The 23,468-nt window shown below is 43.4% G+C and overlaps 1 protein-coding gene across 21 annotated transcripts in view; it reads left to right on the forward strand.

Moving 5' to 3' along the window:
• mipol1 (mirror-image polydactyly 1) overlaps window positions 1-23,468 on the forward strand; it is a 379,557-nt gene that overhangs the window by 244,904 nt on the left and 111,185 nt on the right. For all 21 annotated transcript variants that reach the window (XR_013579490.1, XR_013579491.1, XM_078562782.1 and 18 more), the window contains one exon: window positions 15,431-15,525. Coding sequence is in view for 19 of the 21 variants with exons in the window: in XM_078562782.1 (XP_078418908.1) it covers window positions 15,431-15,525 (95 nt within the window). In the remaining 2 variants the exon portion in view is untranslated. The remainder of the gene's footprint in view (window positions 1-15,430; window positions 15,526-23,468) is intronic.

Genomic DNA, 23,468 nt, shown 5'->3' on the forward strand with positions numbered 1-23,468 from the left:
GGACTAAGAAAAAAAGAGAAGCTTATGGTAGACATCGAGGTCTCAATATGGCAGAGCCCCTAGAAGAGTATAAAAAGTGCAAGGGGGAACTTGAAAAGAAGATTAGGAATACTAAGAGAGTGCATAAGAAAGCATCGGTGGGCAGAATAAAGGAAAACCCAAAGGGGTTTTTTAAATATATAGAGCAAGAGAATAACTAGGGAAAGAGTAGGGCCAATTAGGGACCATAGAGGAAATCTGTGTGTGGACCCAGAAGACATGGGTACGGTCCTCAATGAATACTTTGTGTCGGTCTTCACAATGGAAAAGGATGACACAGGTATATCAGGGTAAAGGACTGTGAAATATTGGAGGAAATTAGCATAGAGAGAGAGGTGGCACTAGCGAGTTTAGTGGCCTTAAAAATGGTTAAATCCGCAGGCCCGGATGAGATGTATCCCAGGCTGTTGAGGGAGACAAGGGAAGAGATATCAGGGGCCCTGGCAGTAATTTTCAAATCCTCTCTGGCCACAGGTGAGGTGCCAGAGGATTGAGGGACTGCTAACGTTGTCCCATTATTTAAAAAGGGAGGAAGGGATAGACCACGAAATGACAGGCCAGTCAGTCTAACCTCGATGGTGGGGAAGTTACTAGAAAGAATTCTGAGGGACAGAATATATCTGAACTTGGAGAGACAAGATTAATCAGGGATAGTCAGCATGGATTTGTTAAGGGAAGGTCGTGTTTGACAGATTTGATCGAATTTTTTGAGGCGGTAACCAGGAATGTTGATGAGGGTAATGCATTTGATGTGGTTTACATGGACTTTAGCAAGGCTTTTGATAAGGTCCCTCATGGCAGACTGGCAAAGAAAGTAAGAGCCCGTGGGATCCAAGGCAAAGTGGCATGTTGGATCCAAAATTGGCTAAGGCAGAAAGCAGAGGGTGATGGTAGAGGGATGGCTCTGTGACTGGAAGTCTGTTTCCAGTGGGGTTCTGTAGGCTCAGTGCTGGGATCCTTGCTGTTTGTGGTGTATGTAAATGATTTGAACTTAAATATAGGGGGTATGATCTAGAAGTTCGCAGATGGCACGAAAATTGGTAGGGTGGTAAACAGTGAGGAGGATAGCTGTAAACTGCAGGAGGATATCAATGGACTGGTCAGGTGGGCAGAGCAGTGGCAATTGGAATTCAACACGGAAAAGTGTGAGGTAATGTGCTTGGGGCGGGCTAACAAGGCAAAGGATTACACTATGAATGGTAGGACCCTGGAAAGTGCTGAAGATCAGAGGGATCTTGGTGTGCATATCCACAGACCCCTGAAGGTAGCAGGGCAGGTAGATAAGGTGGTTAAGAAGGCATACGGGATACTTACCTTTATTAGATGAGGCATAGAATACAAGAGCAGGGAGGCTGTGCTGGAACTGTATAAAATGCTGGTTAGACCACAGCTGGAGTACTGATGCAGTTCTGGTCACCACATTATAGGAAGGATGTGATTCCACTGGAGAGAGTGCAGGGGAGATTTACCAGGATACTGCCTGGGCCGGAGGGTCTGAGCTATGAGGAACGATTGGATAGGCTGGGGCTGTTTTCCTTGGAGCAGCAAAGGTTGAGAGGGGACCTGATAGAGGTGTATAAGATTGAGGGGCATAGATAGGGTGGATAGGAAGGCACTTTTTCCATTAGTAGAGGGGTCAGTAACCGGGGGCATAGATTTAAGGTAAGAGGTAGAAGGATAAGAGGGGAGTTGAGGAGAAAAATTTTCACCCAGAGGGTGGTGGGAGTCTGGAATTCACTGCCTGAAAGGGTGGTTGAGTCAAAAACTCTCGTAACAATTTAAGAAGTATTTAGATATTCACTTGCATTGCCAAAGCCTCCAGGGCTATGGGCCAAGCGCTAGAAAATGAGATCATGTAGTCAGATCTTTGTTGACCAGCGGGGACATGATGGGCTGAATGGCCTCTTTCTGTGCTGTAAAAGTTTATGAGTCTGTCTATTTATTACCTTCTTAGGGTCTTCTAGAATCCCGAAAAAGGTTTCAGATAACCAGACCTTCTGTCTGCAGTGCCACTTAAGCCTCTACTTGCCTGGCCATAGACCGCGTTAGCACACAATCAGGGAAAATGCCAGGCACCATCTCCTGCAGCTGTTCTGTCCCCCTGTCCTCCAGTGGGCTTCTCTGAGACCACTGGCGATGCTATACCTTTGATCCCACCAGGCCATTGCCGAGGAGCAGGTCAACCCCGTCCACAGGCAAACTGGGGACAACTCCCATGGTCACTGGTCCGGACACAATGCCGCACTCCAGATGCATCCGGTATAAGGGGATGGGCATGTACCCTCCTCCTATCCCCTTTACCAACACCTTGGTGCTTACTGCACTCCCTGGTGGAAAGATCATGCCTTTTCCCAGCAGTAGAGTTTGCTGGCTCCTGTATCCCTCAGTATCACTACAGGCTCACTTGCCTCACCCTGGGGAAATGTGGCTACCCTTCCTTTGGATACAAAATCCTTGTAACTCCCAGGGATTTGTTTAACCTCATCCGCACTCTCAGGAGTGGACCTACAGTGATTCGCAGCCACAGTAAGAGCCATAGTCTGGTCTGCTATGCTCTCTGACTGACTCCCATTCTCTGAACGGGGTGTATGTGCCTTGATAAATAACACTGGATTTTCCTGTAACCTCCAGCAGTTGGCCTGGAGGTACGCTACCTTTAAACATACAGACTTCTTAGCCTCACTTTTCGTCTCAGCACCACCCTTTCTGTCCTGATGAGGATCCCAGCATTTCTTTCTCCCCCATGGGTGCTCAGTTTCCTATCACTCTCTCCACCTCTATCCTTTCCAGTTGGTTGGAGGCAACTAGGGGAGGGTCTCTTCTGGGACAAGGCTTTGTGGATCAGCTCATAAGCATCAGCCAGTGTGGCTGCCTACCTGGCCCCTCTTACCCTCTGTTCCTCTAAGTGTGTTCTTATTGGGAAGGATATGGGGTTTTTAAACTCCTGCGGGAGAATTATTTCAGGGGGTTTTTGTAAGTGGCTTCTGTTTTAAATTCCTGCACCCATTGGTGAAAAGGAAGTTGCTTAAACCTTTCAAATTCCAGGTATGTCTGGTCAGGCCATTTCCTGAGGGTACAGAATTTCTGACAGTATGCCTCCAGCACTAACTGGTATACACTTAAAATATCCGTTTTTGTTGCCTTATAGTCAGTAACGCTTTGCTCAAGCAAGAGGGAGTAAACCTCATGAGCTTTGCCTGTTAGCTTACTCTGCTTTCAGGGAATAAGGACCAATGTTGGACTGGCTTTAACTGCTATGCTAACCGCTTGAAAGAGATGAAGAAGGCTTCCACCTCTGCTTCATCAAACTTAGGGATTAAATGAGCAAACCAGGTTGCCTCGGCCCTTAAATCTGAACTAGCAGTGCCTTCAAGGCGCACAATAGGATTCCTGCCCCTCGGCTCAAGCTGTTTCAGTTTAAACTCCCTTTCCCTCTCTCTCTCCTAAAATTATCTCTCTTCTCTCTGTGACCTTTCCTGTCTTTCCTCTTTCTCTCTTTCTCTTTACTTTTCTCTTTCCTGAAATTCAAATTTCCACTGCTTTAATTTTATTCTCTCTACTGCTACTCTCTCCGTTTCATCATCCTCAATTTTCACCCATAGACTGTTGGCCGCCCCTTTTAAAATTTGGGGTTTTCTGGCCTTTGGATGAAATTCTAATTCTAAGTGCCTCGCTAGCTCTTTTAACTATTCGAGGGACAGGGCTGTTAAATTTTCATAACTAACGTCCCTTCTGCCTGTAAAAACACTAGATCAAATATGGACGTTGCTGCACTTTAGTAGTACAGACTCAAAGAAACCTTTTTGCAGTTTCTAAAATTGGTTTCAAAGGAGCAATTTACTTTCCCCACTCAAATTCTTTCATTTTTTTCTGTGGGAGCTATCCTGGACAAGCCCCCAGTTTGTTGCTTCCAGTCCCCGGGTCAGGTCCCCCTGTTTGTTATGATCCCAGACAAGATACCCCAAATTGTTATGCTTTCGGGTGAGGAGGGATGAACTGGCTCCCCTTCTTTATTCAAACCCCTTTGTTAATCACAACAAGGTTAATTTAAAAAAGATCCCTCCCCTTGTAGACACCTTTTCCCAGTCCAAATGCATTGATGTTTTAGAAGGGGCTAATTTAACCAGGCTTTCTTGAGTCAAAGAAAGAATAAGTTTATTCGTTTCTAAAAACCCAAGAAAGAATAATAAAAACACAACACCCATTTACATAGATCAGAAATGAGAAGTTGAATCCAAAAATAAAAGTTTTTTAAGAAATGAATCAGTCTTTGGCTTGTTAATGAGGAGTAGATGGTGAAATAATGCAGCCATGAAGTTTGGTGATTCTAATGGAGCTGACTTTTGCAGTTGAGCAGTTGATTTTGAGACAGTAGGTTCTGAGGTTAGCTGAAGGAGTTGTCCTGTTTCCTTTTCGAATGTGGCTTTGCTGACTTGTGATTTGCCTCCAGCAAGAGAGAGAGACTTTTACCTGCAAGCTGCAGGGATACCTAGTTGCTGTTCTTCTGCTGTGACCTTCACAGCGCACACTAGCACACCCAAAACTAGAACACCAGAACTAACGCTCACAGACCAGATTTGCAGCTGGCTTTTTAACCCCCTTTCTTGTGTATTCCTGGAAGGGAAAAATAAACATGTCTTTTGTCCAGAATCTGCTTTCTTTCAACTCACATCATGTCCACATTCCGAGATATAACTCAACAGGAGGTGGTTTCTGCTGATATGGTAATCAGTCTCCATTGTCTCCGCAACTGCAGGAGATTACAGTTTAGTCTGTTACATTGCATCTCTCCCTTTCAAGCGTCACTCTCTGAAGTGGGCCTTGACACCTTTTTAGGTGCAACGTTCCTGGACCCCTCTGGACTAGTTGGTCAAATGTAATCCACATAGGAATTTTCTGGAAGACGGTTATTTTACATTCTCAGCCAGATTTTCCTTCTATGTCCTTTCTAAAAAACACGTCCTCCTCAAAAACTCCAATATGCCTGTAAGTAATTCGGGCTGTGATCCGCTGTCATGGCACTATGGCCAGGATTTTCTGTGCCTGCTGGTGTCGGGCTTGTTTGGTGGCTTCAGCGGCAAATTGGCACAATCGGTTTTACAACGTCACGAAACCAGCTTGCAATCATCTGCTCGGCGCACTGATGGCGGGCCGCATTTCCCACCTTTGGATGTTGGAACCTCATTGTAATACATCTGCATATCTTTGTTAGGCCAGCCTGCCGAAATCTTCTCCCCGCTCCCCCCCACCCAGGCCGGATTATCCGCTCACAACCACGCATAGGCAATGTGCACCTCACAGGCTGCTCTTCTCCTAGGATTTCAAGGTTTGTTTGCCTACCTTTCTTCGGTCAGCACTCGCAGTCATCAACGCCAGGCTTCACAGACAGCACCACATCACTTTTAGGAGTGCTCACGGCAGGCCTCTACCTACCAGATCAGCTATATGTTGATGGCTTTTCAATGGCTGCAGGGCTAGGGCTTGCTTGGCGAAGGGGGAGAAGTGGCCCCAGGTAAGGGAAGAGGCTGCAGGCTGGGGGAGGAGGGTAACCAAGGGTGTGTGTGGGGGTATGCATTGATCTGTGCAAGTAGCCTCAAGGTGGTCAGGGCTGAGAATGCAGTCTGCAAAGGAGATGAGGCCATATGGAGATGTGAGGGTGTGTGTGTGAGAATGGGTGGTGATGTCCCTTGAGCTGGCAGTGAGTGAGATGCCAGTGAATGTGTGGTGGGCTTGAGTGCGTGAGGTTAGAGTGATGAGATGGTTGCCATACCCTGCCTGCACAGATGAGATCATTCATCCTCTATCTGCATTAGGTGGCCAAGCTCTTCTGTGCAGCATTGGCACTGATCATCACTGCCGCTGCCTCCCAAGCCATGTTGGTCATGCTGCTGCCCATCCTGTGGCCAGAGCAGGGGTAGAGGACATCACGGTAGGCCTCCACAGCGTCCAAAAGGCATTCCAGTGATGAGTCACTAAACCTAGGGGCGGCAGTCTTTTTGCCTCTCGTGACATTTTCCCTGTAGTAGTCCTGGACTAGAAGCACTGAGATGTGTGCACATGTCTGGACTTTAAATATGGCGCCCTGCGTGATGAAGCAGCGAGGTGATGGTGTGGTGGGCAAATGAGAGCCTGCCCACCATCGAAATGGTGTGTTTCCTAGGCATGCATAACTAATGCAGCCAGATTGGGGCGATACGGGTATGAAAACCTGCCATTGCAGCTGACGGGTAAAACATCATTTTACCCGTCCGCTATCGCGCTTAGTGCAAATCTGGGACAATCCCGTCCCATATAAATATAAGTTGTTATTGTCAGCTGGCTGGTCGGTTGTGTAGTGGAATGGGGTCTCATAGATGGGATAAACTCTTGGGAGTGGATATTGGCATGTAGGTGATGAGAGATGCAATCACACTGACAAATTTAGTGAGCCCACTAACCCCCCTTCCAGCTGAACAATTTTTTTCACCCATCTCGCAGCACAAGATGGCCAAGTGCCTTAAACATGTAATCTACGTAATGGTGGCATGGTGATGACTTGGAAAGTAAGGCTTACATGAATTATGCCAGAAATGAGAGGGTCATATCTCTCAGGAAAGATTGAAGAGGCTGGGGCTAAAAAAAGAGAAGATTGAGTCTTGTCCTAATAAAGGTCTTTAAAGTTATGAAAGGGTTTGATAGAATAGACATAGGGGAGAGTTTTTAGCTCATCGAACAGGCGCCCGCCTGACCCGACCGAGCATAAAATGAAGCGCAATGACATCGGGCCAGTGTCCCAACATCATCGCGCACTCGTGCGATATTTCGGTCAGCCTAAATCATTCATGGGTGGGATGAGGTTTCCAATAGCAAATAAAAATAAAATAAAAATAATGAAATATCATGTCCCTGCTCGTGTGGCAGAGTCACATGAGGGGACATGTTTTATAACATTTCAGAAATCTTTATTTTTTATTTTAAAAAATGTTCCTCAGGGAGCTTTTCCAGCGGCACACCCACGTGCATGCACAAAGCTCACGCTCGCCTTCCTCTTCCACCCCCACCCCCCCACCCCCCCACCCCCCCCCCCCCCCCCCCCCCCAACTACTCCAGGCAGCGCTGACCCATGCCGCTCGCGTTTCACACTGGGCGGGCCTTACTTGGCTCGCCAGCGTGAAATCACGGTCCGGCCCAGATTATGGGCAGTGGTCAGCTTCCCGATCAGTCCTGCCCGGCCAGGCAACGAGGGAAAAATTCTCCCCATAAAGAAAATGTTCCCACTTTAGGAGGAGACCAAAGCTGGGAGCCCTAAATATAATAGGGAATTTAGGGAAAACTCCTTCACCAGGAAAGTGGTTAGAATTTGGATTTCATGCCACAAACAATAGTTAAAGCAAATAGCATAGATGCTTTTAAGGGCCAATTAGAGAAACGTGAGGGAAAAAGAAATAGAAGATTACGCTGATAGGGTTATTTGAGAGAAGGTGGGAGAAGGCTCATGTGAATCATTAACTCCAGCATGACCCAGTTGGGTTGATTGACCTGCTTCTGTGATGTACATTCTATGTAATTGTTACAGGGCTTGACAGGGTAGGTGCAGGAAAGATGTTTCCCCTGGCTGTGGGGCCTAGAACCAGGGGGCACAGTCTCAGAATAAGAGGCACGCCATTCAGGACTGAGATGAGGAGGAATTTCTTCACTCAGAGGGTGGTGAATCTTTGGAATTCTCTGCCCCAGTGAACTGTGGAGGCTCAGTTTTGAGTACTGAGATTGATAAATTTCTGCATATTAAAAACATCAAGGTATACAGGGATGGTGCAGGAAAATGGTGTTGAAGTAAAAGATCCGCCATGATCTCATTGAATGGTGGAGTGGGCTCGAAGGGCTGAATGGCCTACTCCTGCTCCTATTTCTTATGTTTTAATTCTGTGTAATATGTTGTTTATTATATTCTGCCCGGGCCATTCATTTAAATTCACTAATGCTTGTTATTTTCTAATTCATTTTTTAACATTGTAATCATAATACAGGCCTGTAGCAGCTTATAGAATAAAGTATCACTTTCTGCTTTTTTTAACATTTATTATGGATCTTTGTGACCTGCATTTTTTCATAAACAAAATCCTGTTGACTTATCATGTCAATTGGAACAGACAGAGCAGCTTAGAAGCTAAAGGTGTAATAAATGTTAGTAAGTCATTGATTAAAGCTACTGTAGTTGAACAATCATTTGGTTACAAATAGAGCAATAAGATGGTCAGCTTGCACTTATGATCCAATAGATTTAGAATAAACATTACTTTTTGATAATTGCCAATCACCCCATGTTCAGATATTATTTACAACCTATTCTGTACAAAGTTGGATTTCTGTATGAATATACTTTAATATTTACATAGCCAGTTTCACACTTAAGTGAATGTAGCTGAATAAATTAGCAGCGTATGGATGTTAGATTATACAACTAGCTCAGGATACACCAGTATAGATCAGGCATAATACTGCTGTCTTAACCAACCTTTGCAAATGTTTTTAACAATCAAGCCAGCTGCTTTGTTTGAAGTAGCTATGTGAATGGTGGAACTCTAATTAAATGGTAACTTTTGTAACTGTGTTGGGTTGGATTGTGCAGTGGGTTTAATGATGCCTTTGTCCCTATTTCTGGCACTGTACATCACTTCCAAACAACCCTTTACCTGTACTTTGAAAACAAAAATCTCAACCTTTCCCTCCATTCTTTTGGGAATGATGTTAAATTTATACATGGTCAGCCTCTATAAAAATTCTCCTCTTTGTGTTTCTTCATAATAAAAGCCTCTGCTGAATGAAATCATCTTGGTGAATCCCATCTACATTCTTTCCATACAATTGTAGAGCACCCAAAAATGAACAGAACTCTAACTGAAGCCTAACTAATAATTTATATAGGTTTAACATTACCTCTTTGCTTCTGTATTTTATGCCCTTATTTATAAAATCGAGGATCTCGTATTGCTTTCTTCACAGCTTTATAAGCTTGTTCTCCTATATTTAGAGATTTATGTTATTGGAATCTCTAAGCCCCTTTGCTCATTTGTTCCTTTTTAGGCTTTACTATTTGGCTTGATGTTCCCTCTTTACACTTCTTTCTAAAATGTATGCCCTCATCTTTCTTGCACAAAATCTCACCTGAAATCTGTGTGCCCGATCTATTAATATATGTCTTCTGTAAATCACTCAGTAATCCTCTTCACAGCTTAGCACACTTTCTGTTTTCATGCCTTCTGCAGATTTTGATAATGTGTCCCTAAACCTAGGTGCAGGTCATTTATATATTGAGAAGCGTAATAGCCTGAACACTCTTGGAAATGCTATACCATGGTGTACCCCCCTCCAATTGAAAAAATATCTATTAACTACTATTTTGTTTTGTGCCCCTTAACTCGCTATTTGAGCTGGCACATACTTAAATACAGTGTGACCTTTTTTTAAATCAACAAAACTCTTAGCATCACCATACCAAATGCCTTTTCAAAATCACGGCACTTGTTCCAATCCCTTTATCAAAGAACTCTCTTAAATTTCTCAGACATTGTGTTTTTACAAACTTCTGCTTTAAAAATTCCTTAGTAGTATGACTCTAACTGTTAAAGTCCCCAAAATTATGCTGATTAGTAGAATATGCATCTTTTTTTTACTCCTGTAATCCTGTTTAGAGTCTCTTAACTTGCAAAGATTTTGAGCTGTACAGCATTGTCGGCTTGCTATTAAACACCAGCCGGAGAAAGAGAAACCTGCTGCAGAACCACAACTTATAATTAGCCACTTTCCCACCCACTCTAATTAGTTTGGGACGATGAAGAATTAGTAACAAAAACAGAAAGCGATGTAAATACTCAGCAGGTCAGGCTGCATCTGTGGAGAGAGCAGAGGAATTAATGTTGCAAATGTGACCCTTTGCCAAAACCTTGAAATAGAAAGACTCTCTCTCAAAATGTTAGTTCCTCTGTGTTCTGTGGAAATGCTGCTTGACCTTCTGAGTGTTTTGAGTATTTTCAGCTTTTATTTCAGATTTCCAGCATCTGCAGTTTTTTGCTTTAAGTTTGCAACAGTTTTGTATTAAATTTTTCAAACTTTATTTTATTGCTGTATTATGTAATGGGGCAATATTGCCTGGTAACAGCCTGTCACAGCCTGTCACAGACCTGTAGTTGGCATCACTATGTTGATGCCCATCAATAGTCTTCATGAACATGTGTTGTCATTTATGCTTGGAATTGTGTAAATGGGCAACTCAATTTGTTTTTTTATTTTAATTATCATCTAGAATAATGAGATACAAATGTAAATACATTTGGCACTTAAACCAGTTTAGATGGGTGTAACTAGGTATAACCAGGATCTGTTTCCTTGAGCAAAAAATACCAAAAGATATTACAACTTGGGTTGAGCAAACCTGACACAAGAGAAAAATACAAGGAAGTGTAATGAATACATTGTTATCTTAGAAAAGTGCTTTAGAAAACTTGCTTCCATGTAAGTTTTGTAAACAAATTTATGTTGATTAGAATGGCTCAAATTTTCTCCCTAAATAACAAGTTTAGTGGCATTCACGGTTATTACTGCATAAATGGTTATGCCAAGCATTATGCTGTGAATTGCAAATCACAAGTTTGCGCCGTTCCATCTTTAGTCTTCTAAAATAACAGCTTTCCGTTAACCTCTCATAACATTAGTGGAATTGCTGCATTTGCACATTAATTGCCAATTAAACTTCCTGCAGAAAGTTAGAGCTGCTACTTAACAGCACAAAAACCTTTTTAGTAAGGTTATTTATGCTTCTGTATGTTCTCAGGCCCAGAAAGAAAGTAATTTAAACTGGAATCTTATTCCTACCAGCTGTAAATTGTTGTTAGAGATCTTCAAAATGTAAACTTTCGCATTTTTTTCTTTTTGTCTTTCTCTCTCTCTTTTCTTCTTGTACCTAATTCAACTCTAATTCACTCTAAATCTTTCTCAGTCATTTCTCTGTTTCTTTCCCAATCCTTAAATCTCATTGGTTAGAGATTCACTGTTGGTCTCATCGTTCACTGAAGTTCCAGATGCCCTGTTGCTTTCAATGTGCTGTTACCAGCTCACACTCCTTTCAGCAACTTAAAGAGCAAAAAAAAATTTTAAGCTGAAAAGTAAAGGAAAAAGCCTAAGTAACAGGGCTCATTGTCAATAAAATCTGGGCCAATATTATTTATGTTTGTAAATCTACATTTTTATTCAATTTTGTCTTCATTTAATATTTTGTGATTATTTAAATGACACTATCCATTATGGCTCCCATAGATTAGACGTGCCATGTAGGCTTGTTGTGATTACTGCTGGTCTTCAGGTATCGAGGAGAAGCAGCGAGTCAGATTCAGCATGTATCAGCATTTCTACGTTATAACTGCAGAACAAGTGTTGAGACAATTCAGACATCAGTTGTTGCTGGACTCTTAATGCCATCATTTCATGCATAATATCTGGGCATGTTTGCTTAATAGTACATATTTAATTATAATATTCATATATTAATTTTTGAAAACTCCTTAAAACATATTTGAACATGAATGTAATTTCTATTTCTGCCAAAATTTACTACTTTAGAAATGTTATCTATTCCTTCTGTTTTGATCTCCTGGAACTGCAACCTTGGCTTAATTGCCTGGCTTCTGAAATATGAATCATTTGAACGCCAGTATTAACAGACTTTGCATTTTTAAATGCTGCAAGGTATTTAAAATGACTTACAGAAGGAATATGTCTGAAAAGATTTTGAAAGAAGTAGCAAATCTAAAGAGCTCCACAGCAAACTGATGAATGAAATGGTGATAATTAGCGCACACCATGTGCATTGAAAAGCAGTTGAAGCATGGTGTAAACAGGTGTAATATTTTAAAAACTAGAGTTAAAAGACCACACCCTCAAATAAAACTAAGTTCCTTAGTAGCTCAGTCATTTTGTGTAAATAACCTTTACTATTTGGGAGTGGTAGAGGACTGTATGAGGAGTGTGATGTATTAATGTGTAGAAGTGACAGGTTGGAATAGGAAATTGGTGACTTTGGCTTTACAGGGCCCTCCTCGGTAGTATCAGTTCTATGTTTGCAAAAGACCACAGCTTAAAATGTGTCAACCTAGATGGATGCAGTTTTAATTTGAAAACAAAGGGAAAAAAATCAACTAAATTGTACTCAGCTTTGGAAAATTCCTGTGTGCTAGTTTTTAAAAAAAAATCTTATTTAGCCTTCACCAACTAATGGTGCACATATAGGGCTACTAAAACGGTTTTTTTTTTCCCCAATTGAAACCTAAAGATAATTCCAATTTGAGTGAAAGTAGTAGGGCTGGAGCAACTGTAGAGTACGCACTGAGATTTTGTTTATCACAAGACAGACCTTTGAGCAATGTTAAGTATACAAACCTCAAGTATGAACTAATTACTTAACTAATTCCTATTGTCTATCTTGTTGACAAAACATTTTAGGTAAATAATGTAAAAAATATGTTGGAAATATTGAAAAAAGAAAAGCAAATATCCTGTTAAACTATGCATAATGTTGCAGAAGACACCAGCAGCAGTGATGTGATGTGATCGCCTGACCATTGATGCTTTTGGGTGTTGCTATAGTGATGAAGAACAGAAGATTAGTGCAGTTACACTGGTTTACATTCAGCACATCAGCTGTCCCTTTGTCTGCGTGTGTATGTTGACTGATGTATAACAATACTTAAAACATAGTGCGTGTTTAAAAATATCTAAATTACTGTTTTAGAATGTGCATAATATTGGCTTATAGTTTTTTTTGATTGAATGGGGGAATTAATTTAAGATATTTTTTTTAGAGTTTTGACATGTTATTAAATGTTGACCAGGAAAGCTAGTAAAAAGGAATAAACAGTAATTTTAACCAGCATTAGAAGTTTACTATGTTACCTGCCATCATAGAAAATGATTGGCAAATTTTAAATGACATAAAGCAAGCTGTAAAACTATACATTTGTTACATTTCTCACTAAATTATATATTATAGTATTTACTACCCTACAACCTAATTCATTGTGGTGTTGACCAGCCCTTTCTGCTCTTATCAACTATGTTTTATAACGTAGGTAATTATTGGAAGGCAGCTGACTGTTGGTTTAGTGAAACCCAATTGTCCTCCCTCCCAGCTGTTGGTTAATAAGAGTAGTTAAACACATCTGTTTCAACAGCTGGCAATTAGAGGAATCTCTTTTATAGCTTTTTTTAAAATCACCTGATCCTTGAAATGCCATTTGGGTAGAATAACACTGTTAATTTCTTACTGTGCACTTTGTGGCTACTTGAATTTGAAAACCCTTCTTTTGAATAATTTAAGGGGGAATATTTTTGTACAATTGCTTTTCATTCTCATAACTTGCAGATATATGAATCAATAAAATAATTTGTAGGACTACAGTCTGCAGTAACACTGACTGGTTCAGAAGGCAATGTAAGCAAATCTGAAGCTTGAACTGTTGAATGACATCTCAAGTCAGAAACTATTGCCTTGGAGCATACTGCAAACTGTTGTTGTGCTTATGTAGCATCATTGCAGCAATGTAGTTTCCTTTTTGTTCATGGAAGAGGTATCATAGACTTATGTTCCCATTAAGCAAATGATGTGATTTGGCAGAATGATATGAAGATATACATTACCGACTGATAGAAGGAAGCTTACACATCTATGATAGGTAAAGAGCCAACAGTAACTGACCCTGTGTGCCATTACTCTCAGTAAATTGTTTGGTGCACTATTTTAGAATGACAAGATAACTGTGTAATGCACAATGAGATGTGCAGCTGCTTTAAGGCCAGAAAGCATAATTCATATAAGACAGAGAAGGGTCACTCGGCGCTTAATTGTTCAGTTAAAAAATTTTATAGATTGCTGTGAAGCACCTAACATCTTCCTGTTTTCCATCTGAAACAAAGTGTGACATGTGCATGTGTTTCAATGTTGGCCTTACTGTTTGTTAAAAGGCATGTAGCGGTTTGTGATTCAGGTATGGTATCTGGGAGATAGATAGATTAGCAACCTATTGCTATTCTAATACTGATGAAAGAAAGGCTTGATAAGAGACCCATCTGCACTATGATACAAGGGGAGCTGTGTGCCTGCAAAACTCCAGACCAAGAAAATCAGAAAAGTTTCAGGGAATCTTTACAAACAGCCAGGAACTGGATATGAAATCAATGAAACTTGAATAATGATCCACATACACCCCTTAGGCTTTTTCAGCAAAATCAAACAATGAGTGAGAGGGAAAGTGCTATAAGGGGTTGATTTCAGCAAAATGAATTGGTCATTTGAAGTTAAATATTAATGATGGGATAATTGAATTTTAACGAGGTGCAAACAACTGCCGAAATTGCCCAAAATAGCTGGCTGACTTCATCAGTTTAAGCGGCATCTTTGTGGTGCCTTTTGCCTGAGATAGGCAGCTGTGCAGGATAAATGGTGATAATGCAAGTGGTGGGGATTTAAATGGCCTGGAATTTGCAGCTGTAGTGGTGGTGAAACTATTGGAACTTGTCATCAATACTGTGTAAAATTCAGAGCAACTCATACCACCTGCACCTGTGCGGTTAAACACAGAAACCTGAACATTGCTGTCAGTGATACTCTGCTCCTCCATAAGATGTGTTGTTGCAGTCTTCGTAATTGCAATCAACATAGAATCACTGATTTCACATGAACTTGAACTTTTATGTACTATTCTCAGTGTAAAAATAATCAGAAGTTTGAGCATTCAGGAGTAACTGGGTTTTTAATGCTGCACTAAGCTCTAACTATTCTAAACAACTCCTGAGTCCCTGAAAACTCATTTTACAAGTATGAAGTCTCAAAAGTACATTTTAAAAATTGCTTGATTTTTAAAATAATGAAAATTAATTTTTATTTTTCAGTTAGTTTCATATTTCAGCTACTCTTTCAATCCCATATTTATGTACCAATCAGCATTTTGTTTTCTGTACAATGATTTAAATGTGAATTATATCCCATGTTTATTAATTCCTGCTTTGCAATCTGAGAGAAATCTTCAATCTGATTAGCCAGTCAGCCTGACTACTGCCTACCAGGTTGCTGGATCCTACAGATCCACTATAGAATGCAAAGTAGCATCGAGTAGAGGAAATCTACTCTTGCAATGCTTGCATTCTACTTTTAAGTACCATATCTGAATAATTGCAAAGTAGTATAGGCTATGTTTGTTTTAAAAAGTAGTCCAAAACCAATTAGTGCTTCCTTTACTGTAAACTAAAATACAACAATAGCAGCTTATACCAAACCTTTGTGCAAAGCCCTTTGAATTTAAGAAAACAATAAATAGCCAGAGTGCGTATTGTAGTCAAACTAAATAAATGTCATTATTTGCAGGCCCAACTACTAACAACACAGAAAGAAAGGGACGGAGCTTTACAGCGATGTAAGAAACAAGATGAAGAAATTCAGACACTCAGACTTTATTACAGGTATGCTGCACCTGTTTATCATCTTTAATTGATTGGGGTCAATATTTACCATTTTCCATCAATTTTAAATGCTTGCGTTAGGAGCCAATGCAATTAAGCTGGTCAGAGGCATATAAGAAGCTTGTTGCAATTAATCAGTATTATTTTTCAATCAAATGATTTTTTAATTCGTTCATGGGATGTGAGCATCGCTGGCTAGGCCAGCATTTATTGCCTGTCCTTAATTACACTTGAGAAGATGGTGGTGGGTGAGCTGCTTTTTTGAACTGCTGCAGTCCATATGGTTTAGGTATATCCACAGTGCTGTTAGGGAGGGAATTCTAGGAGTTTGATCCAGCGGCAGTGAAGGAACGACAATATATTTCCAAGTCACAATGGTGAGTGGCTTGGAGAAGAACTTCTACGTGGTGGTATTCATAGTCTGCTGTTCTTGTCCTTCTAGATGATAGTAGTCATGGGTTTGGAAAATGCTGTCGAAGGAGACTTGGTGATTCTTGTAGTGAAGGAAAATTCAGAAAAATGGTAGAAGATTCAGATTACTGTTTAATTTTGCAATTCATAACCATACTTATTTTAAAAATATGCATTTTAATATGAAAATTCAGGCACTATCCAAAGTACATTATTTATATGAATTAGGTTCATGAACCTGGCTCTAAAAAGCATCTGATAGTTGGCAGGAGTTTCTGTTCTTAAGGTACTAAAAACCGTAACTTTGATAACGACAACAAACAACAACTTGCATTTATATAGCGGCTTTAATATGACAAAGCATTCCAAGACACTTCACATGAGCACCACCAAACAAAATTTGACACTGAACCTCATGAAAAGATATTAGGCCAAGTAGCCAAAAGCTTGGTCAAAGAGCTATGATTTCAGGAGCATCTTAAAGTAAGAAAGAGAGGGAGCAAGACAAAAGGTGTTTTAGAGAGGAAATTTCAAAATATGAGGCCTCAGCAGCTGAAAACACAGTTGCCAATATTGAGGAAATTGGGAATGCGCAAAAGTTCAGAATTCAGAACAGATCTAGCAACTCAAAACTAGACATCCATGAGACACTGTGAGCCATCAACGGCAGCAGAATTGTATTCAGGCGCAATCTGCGACCTCATGATCCAGTCATATCTCTCGCTATACCATTAGCATTGAACCAAGGAATCAACCCTGTTTCAACGAGGAACACAGAAGTGCATGCCAGGAGCAGCACCAAACATACCTAAAAATGCAGTGCCAGCCTACTGTAGTTACAACACAGGACTATATGCATGTCACAGACAAAGCTCAGCAATCTCACAAGCAACAGATCCTACCAAAGCTCTGCAGTCCTGCCACATCCAGTTGTGAATGGTGGTGGACAATTTAACAACTAACTAGAGGTGGAGGCCTTACAAGTATACCTATCCTCAATGATGTGGAAGCCCAGCATATCAGTGCAAAAGCCAAGACTATAGCATTTGCAACCATCTTCAGTCAGAAATGCCAAGTGAATGATCCATCCCAGCTTTCTCCTGAGGTCCTTAGCATCACAGATGCCAGTTTTTAACTGATTTGGTTCAGTCTATGTGACATCTAGAAATCACTAAAGGCACTGGATACAGCAAAGGCTATTGATCTTGAAAACATCTTGCCTGTAATACTGAAGACTTGTGCTCCAAAACTAGCCATGACCCTTGCCAAGCTGTTCAAGTACATCTAAGACACTGACATCTACCTGATGATATAGAAAATTGCCCAGATATGCCCTGTTGACAAAAATCGGGACAGATCTAATCGAACCAGTCACTGCCCCATTGACCTACTCTCATAGTCGTTTGGTAGTACAGAACTTGAGTATTGTTGAAAAAAGACATTTTGTCAAAGTTTTTCACCTTTCACTCATCAGGACAACTGCAAGAATACCAATGTCAGGGGAAACAACAACTTTATACTGTATGAGAAGAGAGTGCTGATTGGTTGTCAAGTGGACTCTGATTGATAGAGGCACTGCCATGGAGAATGCACCAGTTAATGGTTACTGACAGTTAACTGCCAAGCATTATTTGAAATTTAAACCAACCAACTTGACTCTGATTGGTCAAGGCATTGCCCTGAGGAATGAAGCAGCGAATGGCTATCACTTATTTTGTTTAGCTGAAACAGGTGCAATGTATGTACATGTTCTTTCTGTCTGAAAAGAACAGGGCCTTGTGTATTAATATATGTAGCTTCCAGTACATGCAAACGTGCCACACTGCGAGCCTGACTGACAATCTTAAACTGGATGTCAGCGTGATTTTTAGCACACAGAATTATTTAGCAAATATTGTCCAATCGCGGAATCACACCTAATGTTGGACACTGTGTTTTGAGTTTTGCAAGCAAAGGCTGGTTGAGTACATTCTGTACCTTGCCCGTTACAAACAGCGGAAGGGACTTGCTGTTTGATAGGATCAGCCAGCCTTTGGGACGTACGGCCTACATACCTAGCATCACACCAGCACTGAAATTCATATACCACATTGCTCATTTGTGTGATAGGCAGAACACCTTTTTGGTCTGAATTTCATGCTTGGTGTGCGCGCCAAGTTGGCGGGAGCAGAAGCGGAAGCAGATGTGGAATCCACTCCTGGCCGTGGACACGTTGCAAACACTACTTCACGCTTGATAGCCAATTAAGGTCCACCCAGCATGAAAAATGTATTCTCAATAGTTGGGAAGGGCCGGGCGGGGGCTGGGTCCAATGGCGACCCAGTGGGTGCTTTAAACAGCAGAGGCAGCTCCTTGAAGGCTGCCAGGGAAGAATCTTTGGAGTCTGTCCAGGAAACCATTTCATTCAAACATGGCCTCACCAGCAGCTGGAGACGTCCGGCGGAAGGACAAGTCAGGTGGGCACTCGGCCCCTCCGTTTCTCGGACTGGTGCCTCACGGCCCTTGTGGAGGAGGTCGGTGTCGAGTGAGACACTAGTACCCAGGGATGGCAAGAGGAGGCCACAGCACCTGACCAAAAAAGCCTGGGGGGAGGTGACAGCCGAGGTCAGCGGCCATGATGTTGTGCAGCGCACATGGTGCAGTGCCACAAAAGGTTCAATGATCTGCTGTGCTCAGCAAGGGTCAGTACCGAGTTGGCATGGATCAGTGTGGAGAAGTGTTAAGGTGTGACCGTCCCCCTGTGGAGCTCAGGGGTGTTAGAGCCTGAGTGCCAACTATCACTGACACTGGGCGCCGGTCAAGGGGACGAGCCCTGGCTGCCTGGCCTGAGTGCCTTGCGGGTTGAGGGCCATGACTCGGATGTGCCTTGCAAGGTGTCCCGGGTGAGGGTTTGCCAGGTTGCAATGGCACTGCGGGTAGAGAGTGGACAAATCAATGCTCCTCTGCCATTTCAGGAGAAGAGAAGCCATAATACCAACGAAAGAACTAAGACAGGCGGAGACCCCCAAACTTCCTCGCTCTGACAAGGTATGAGATGGATGCCTTGGAGCTGGAGAGCTACCACCCACCTTGGTCAGCTGGTCGTGGAGAGGTAGGGGTCTCTGACGAAGTTAAGAGTGCAGTGAACAGAGGCGCGAGTGTCAGATTGTGCGAACATTCTTGTGTAGTCGCATCATTAATGGGAGCCTCAAACCTGAAGTCACCATTGATCATTGAAAAACAATTGGACCATGATGCAGATCTCCATTGTCTCAACAGCGTGCCTGGCATGCACAGTGACAGTGTGATGACTTAAACTAATGACATGTTGTAGTTCTCCCCTAGAATTGCCAGCTCGCGCACGAACGCAGGACCCCAAACATCGCCCTTGACACCAGAAGACCACTGGGCTTTAGATGCACCTGCATCATAACCCCTCCCTGCACTAAGAACCAGCGCAGATACTAGCACCTTGATGGGCATTAGATCGTCAGCTAAAATGCTGGTGCATAGCAGTGAGGGCACTTCACACTCGCTTGAGGAGCATGCAGAGGCAGAGAAAGGCCAGGATGGCGGCAGTTGGAGGACTGCTGGTGACTAGGATGATGCTGATTTGAAGGCAGATGATGAGTCTCTGGAGTTGTCCATTAAGTGGCAGATGCTGGATGTCCAGCGGGATGTGCGGGAGGATCTGGCGGAGATCCATGAGAATATGCGTGCTATGGTCTCTGTTGTGGAGGAGTCCATGCAGAGCGTTGACCCTCATCGTTGAGTGCACTGCCTCCTCCATTGAGACAGTGGCGACACTCATGGAGAGGCAACTCCAGGGACAGAACCAGGGGTTCCTGGGGCTGCACTCGGCCCTGGAAGCCATAACACATGCAATGACCTCAGGAGGTCAGTGCCAGTGTGGGAGATGGATGAGGCACCCAGTATCCCAGCTAGGTGCCTGTCCATCAATGGCGAGCAGGGAGGTCCAGAGCGACCTCATGTTGGCACACGACCTGCTTGTCATCTCTGCGGGCTCCTCCTCAGGGCACTCTGGATGATGACTGCGGCTCCTCCGCCCCTCTGCCCGTGATCGTGGCATCTAATGAAGCTGCAATGACTGGGGAGAGGCTAGCCGAGGCACTGGCCGCTCCCTTCCAGATGGCTCCACTGGCCAGAGGCTAACCCCCAAGGTCATCAAGGCCAACAGGACAACACAGTTAGCAGGCTGCCTCCAATGCTGCTGCCAGCAAGGTTGGTTGGTTGGTTGGGGGCACACAACAAGATGCAGCACTCGCAAACATAAGCTTAAGGACTGTTCACGGATCATCCTCTGTTCTGCCATGTTTTGTTAATATGTTTGCTGATGTGACAGTTAACACCATATATTGTTATGTTCATTTGATGTGAGTGTCAACATGATATACATCTTGCTTTTGTCTTAATGGCCTGAGAATGCTTCACTTGTTTTGTAGGCGCAGGACATGCCAGTTTCTCATGCTGAATGTGAGCAGCTCTAAACTTTAGTGCACAGGCACTGTGGACTTTGGGTTCAAAGGAAAGGGTCATTTCATACATCCAGGATGGAGGCAACAGCCCTGGCATGAGGTGGAAGCAGATCTGAAGGATCCAGAGGCCTACCTCCACGCCCTCACCGTGCTCTTCTTTTTATCCCGCTCCTCTTCTGACTCATCACTGGATTCATCATCTGTGGCCTGTGGAACAGCGTCAAGATCCTCTTCCTCAGTGGGTCTGCCCTTGCCAGAGCCAGATTATGGAGAGCGCAGCATGCAACCACCATCAGTGACACCCACTCTGGAGGGCATTGTAGCGCTTCCCTGAACAGTCCAGGCATCGGAAGCACATCTTAAGAAGACTCATGGCCCTCTCTATCACTTGTGGAGGCATGATTCCTATTATAATGCTGCTCTGCCTCTGTTCTTGGGTGGCGGAGAGGCGTCATAAGCCACCTTTTCAGTGGATAGCCCTTGTCACCCAGCAGCCATCCATCCAGTCGGGCTGGAGCAGTGAACAGCCTTGGCATCTATGAGTGTCTGAGGATGTAAGCGTCATGGGAGCTACCAGGGTACCTTGCACAGACTTGCAGGATCTGCGTCTTGTGGCCACAAACTATCTGGACGTTCATCGAGTGGAAGCCCGTCCTGTTGATAGAGGCACCCAGCTGACCCGCTGGCACCTTGATGGCCACGTGTGCGGCCGAGTGCACCTGGATGCGGGGGAACCCAGCAATCGCTGCAAACCCTCTGGCTCGCTCAGTCTGGCTGGCAACTTCCGCATGGAAATGAATAAATGCCATTACCCACCTGAACAGAGCATCAGTCACCAGCTTGACCCAACTGTGGACAACTGAATGGGACACTCCACACAGATCCCCCACTGGGCCCTGGAGGCATAGAAGTTGAGGGCCACTGTGACCTTCAGAGTCACTGGCATGGGATGTCCACCCTCACAGCTGGAGGTGATCTCAGGCCCAAACATCTGACAAATGTAGATCACGGGTTACAGCCTCCCTGGAGAGGTGGAGCCTCCTTTGGTATTGCACCTCGGACATATTGAGGTAGCTACATTGCTGCCTGTAAACCCTGACAGCAAGATAGCGGTGTCTTCTGCGGCACCTTTTGCCTTGGACCACCTGCTGGCCCTGCGTCCCTTGTGCCTGCGCCTCACCTCACACGGCGCTCGCCTGGAAGCTGCATTGGGACATAGGCCTCTTCTCCCTTCTGCTCCTCTCTTCCTCGGAGGATGAGGTGCCACCAGCGGAGAGCACAAACCCCATTACCAGGGTGATAGAAGGCTGTCTAATACCTGCAAGGGTCCACATAGTCAAAATCTTCTGGGGGGCCTTGGAGGCACCAATGAGTCCTGAAATGAAGCCTAGAAGTGCTAAGAGTAAAGCTCAGAACAGAATTGAAGCTGTCAAACTCAAATAGGCAACCAGCAGCAAACTATCTACTAAACCCCTCACTACTCACAATCGCAATGCTGCAGACCCTTTTTAACCCGCCCTTGGATAAGGTTTCATTAAAAGTGGGCTGCCGGCCTGCCCGTTTTGCTCGTGCGATGAGCGCGAAATTGCACGGCAACGTAAAATCAGGATCAATTGCCTTTTTAATGGCCTTAAGTGGCCCTTTAATTGTTGGCAGGTGTGGCTCCAACACTGCTTGCCCGCTCGCATGTGGGATGATATCGGGATGCCGCCCAACGTCATCTTGCACTATTTCACATCAGTTCAGTTCGGGCGCGCGCCCGCCTGTGAGACGTAAAATTCTGGCCTTTGGCTTGACAGCAGCATCCTCTCAGTGGCAAACACCACTCGTGTTGCTACTGCATAGTAGTAGCAAGAAGCAGCTAGCTTCTCCTGTTGCTCAAATTTTTGAAACACCTTGCCCTTCCAGGATAATCTGAGGTAGACTGGGAACTTTTCAGGGCCAAAAGTGACAGCCTTAGGCCTGTTCATGAGTTTGCGTGATGCAGCGCAAAATGATCCTATCAGGGTAGCCATTATCCAACAAGCTTTGACAAAATGTCTTTTTTCAACAATCTACTCTCAATTATCAGCAAAATGATGAAAGGCTATCAAGCAGCATTTGGTCAACAATAACCTGCTCATCAATGCTATTTGATGCTCCACATCTCATTGCAGACTTGATCCAAGCATGGGCAAAAGAGTTAAATTCAAGAGGAGAGGTGAAAGTGACTGCCCTTGACATCAGATGGCTTTTGACCAACTATGGATTCAGGGAGCCTGAGCAAAACTGAATTGGGGGGAAATCTCTTCACGGATTGGAATCATAATCAGCACAAAGCAAGATGATTGTGGTTTTTGGAGGCCAATCATCTCAGCCTCAAGACATCATTGCTGGAGTTCCTCAGAGTACTGCCCTAGGCCAAACCATCTTCAGCTGCTTCATCAATTACTTTCCCTCCATCATGAGGTCAGAAGTGGGGATGCTCACTGATGATTGCAGTGTTCAGTGCCAGTTTAAACTCCTCCGGTAATGAAGGAGTTTGTGCCTGCATGCAGCGAAACTTGGACAACATTCAGGCTTGGGCTGATAGGTGGCAAGCAACATTTGCACCATACAAATGCTAGGCAATGAATATCTTCTAAAGCTCGCATGCAGCAAGAACTGTGCAACATTCACCTTTGGGCTGACAAGTGGCCCATAACATTTGCACCACACAAGTTTCAGGGAATGATTAGGGAGAATCTAACCATTTTCTCTTGCCGCTCAACAGCTTTGCTGAATCCCCTACCACCAGCATCCTCAGGGTTACCATTCATCAGAAACTGCACTGGACCAGCCATATAAATGCTATGGCTACAAGAGCAGGTCAGAGGCTTGGAATTCTGCAGTTAGTAACTTGCCTCCTGACTCAACAAGTCAGGACTGTAATGGGGAACCACGGTTAACCAAGGAAGTTAAGGACAGTATCAAATTGAAAGAAAAAACATACAATGTGGCAAAGATTAGTGGTAAGCCAGACGATTGGGAAAATTTTAAAAACCAACAAAAGATGACCAAAAAAAAGTAAAGAGGGAG

The sequence above is a fragment of the Cetorhinus maximus genome, chromosome 18 (genome assembly GCF_964194155.1).
Source record: "Cetorhinus maximus chromosome 18, sCetMax3.hap1.1, whole genome shotgun sequence".
Lineage (NCBI taxonomy): Eukaryota > Metazoa > Chordata > Chondrichthyes > Lamniformes > Cetorhinidae > Cetorhinus > Cetorhinus maximus.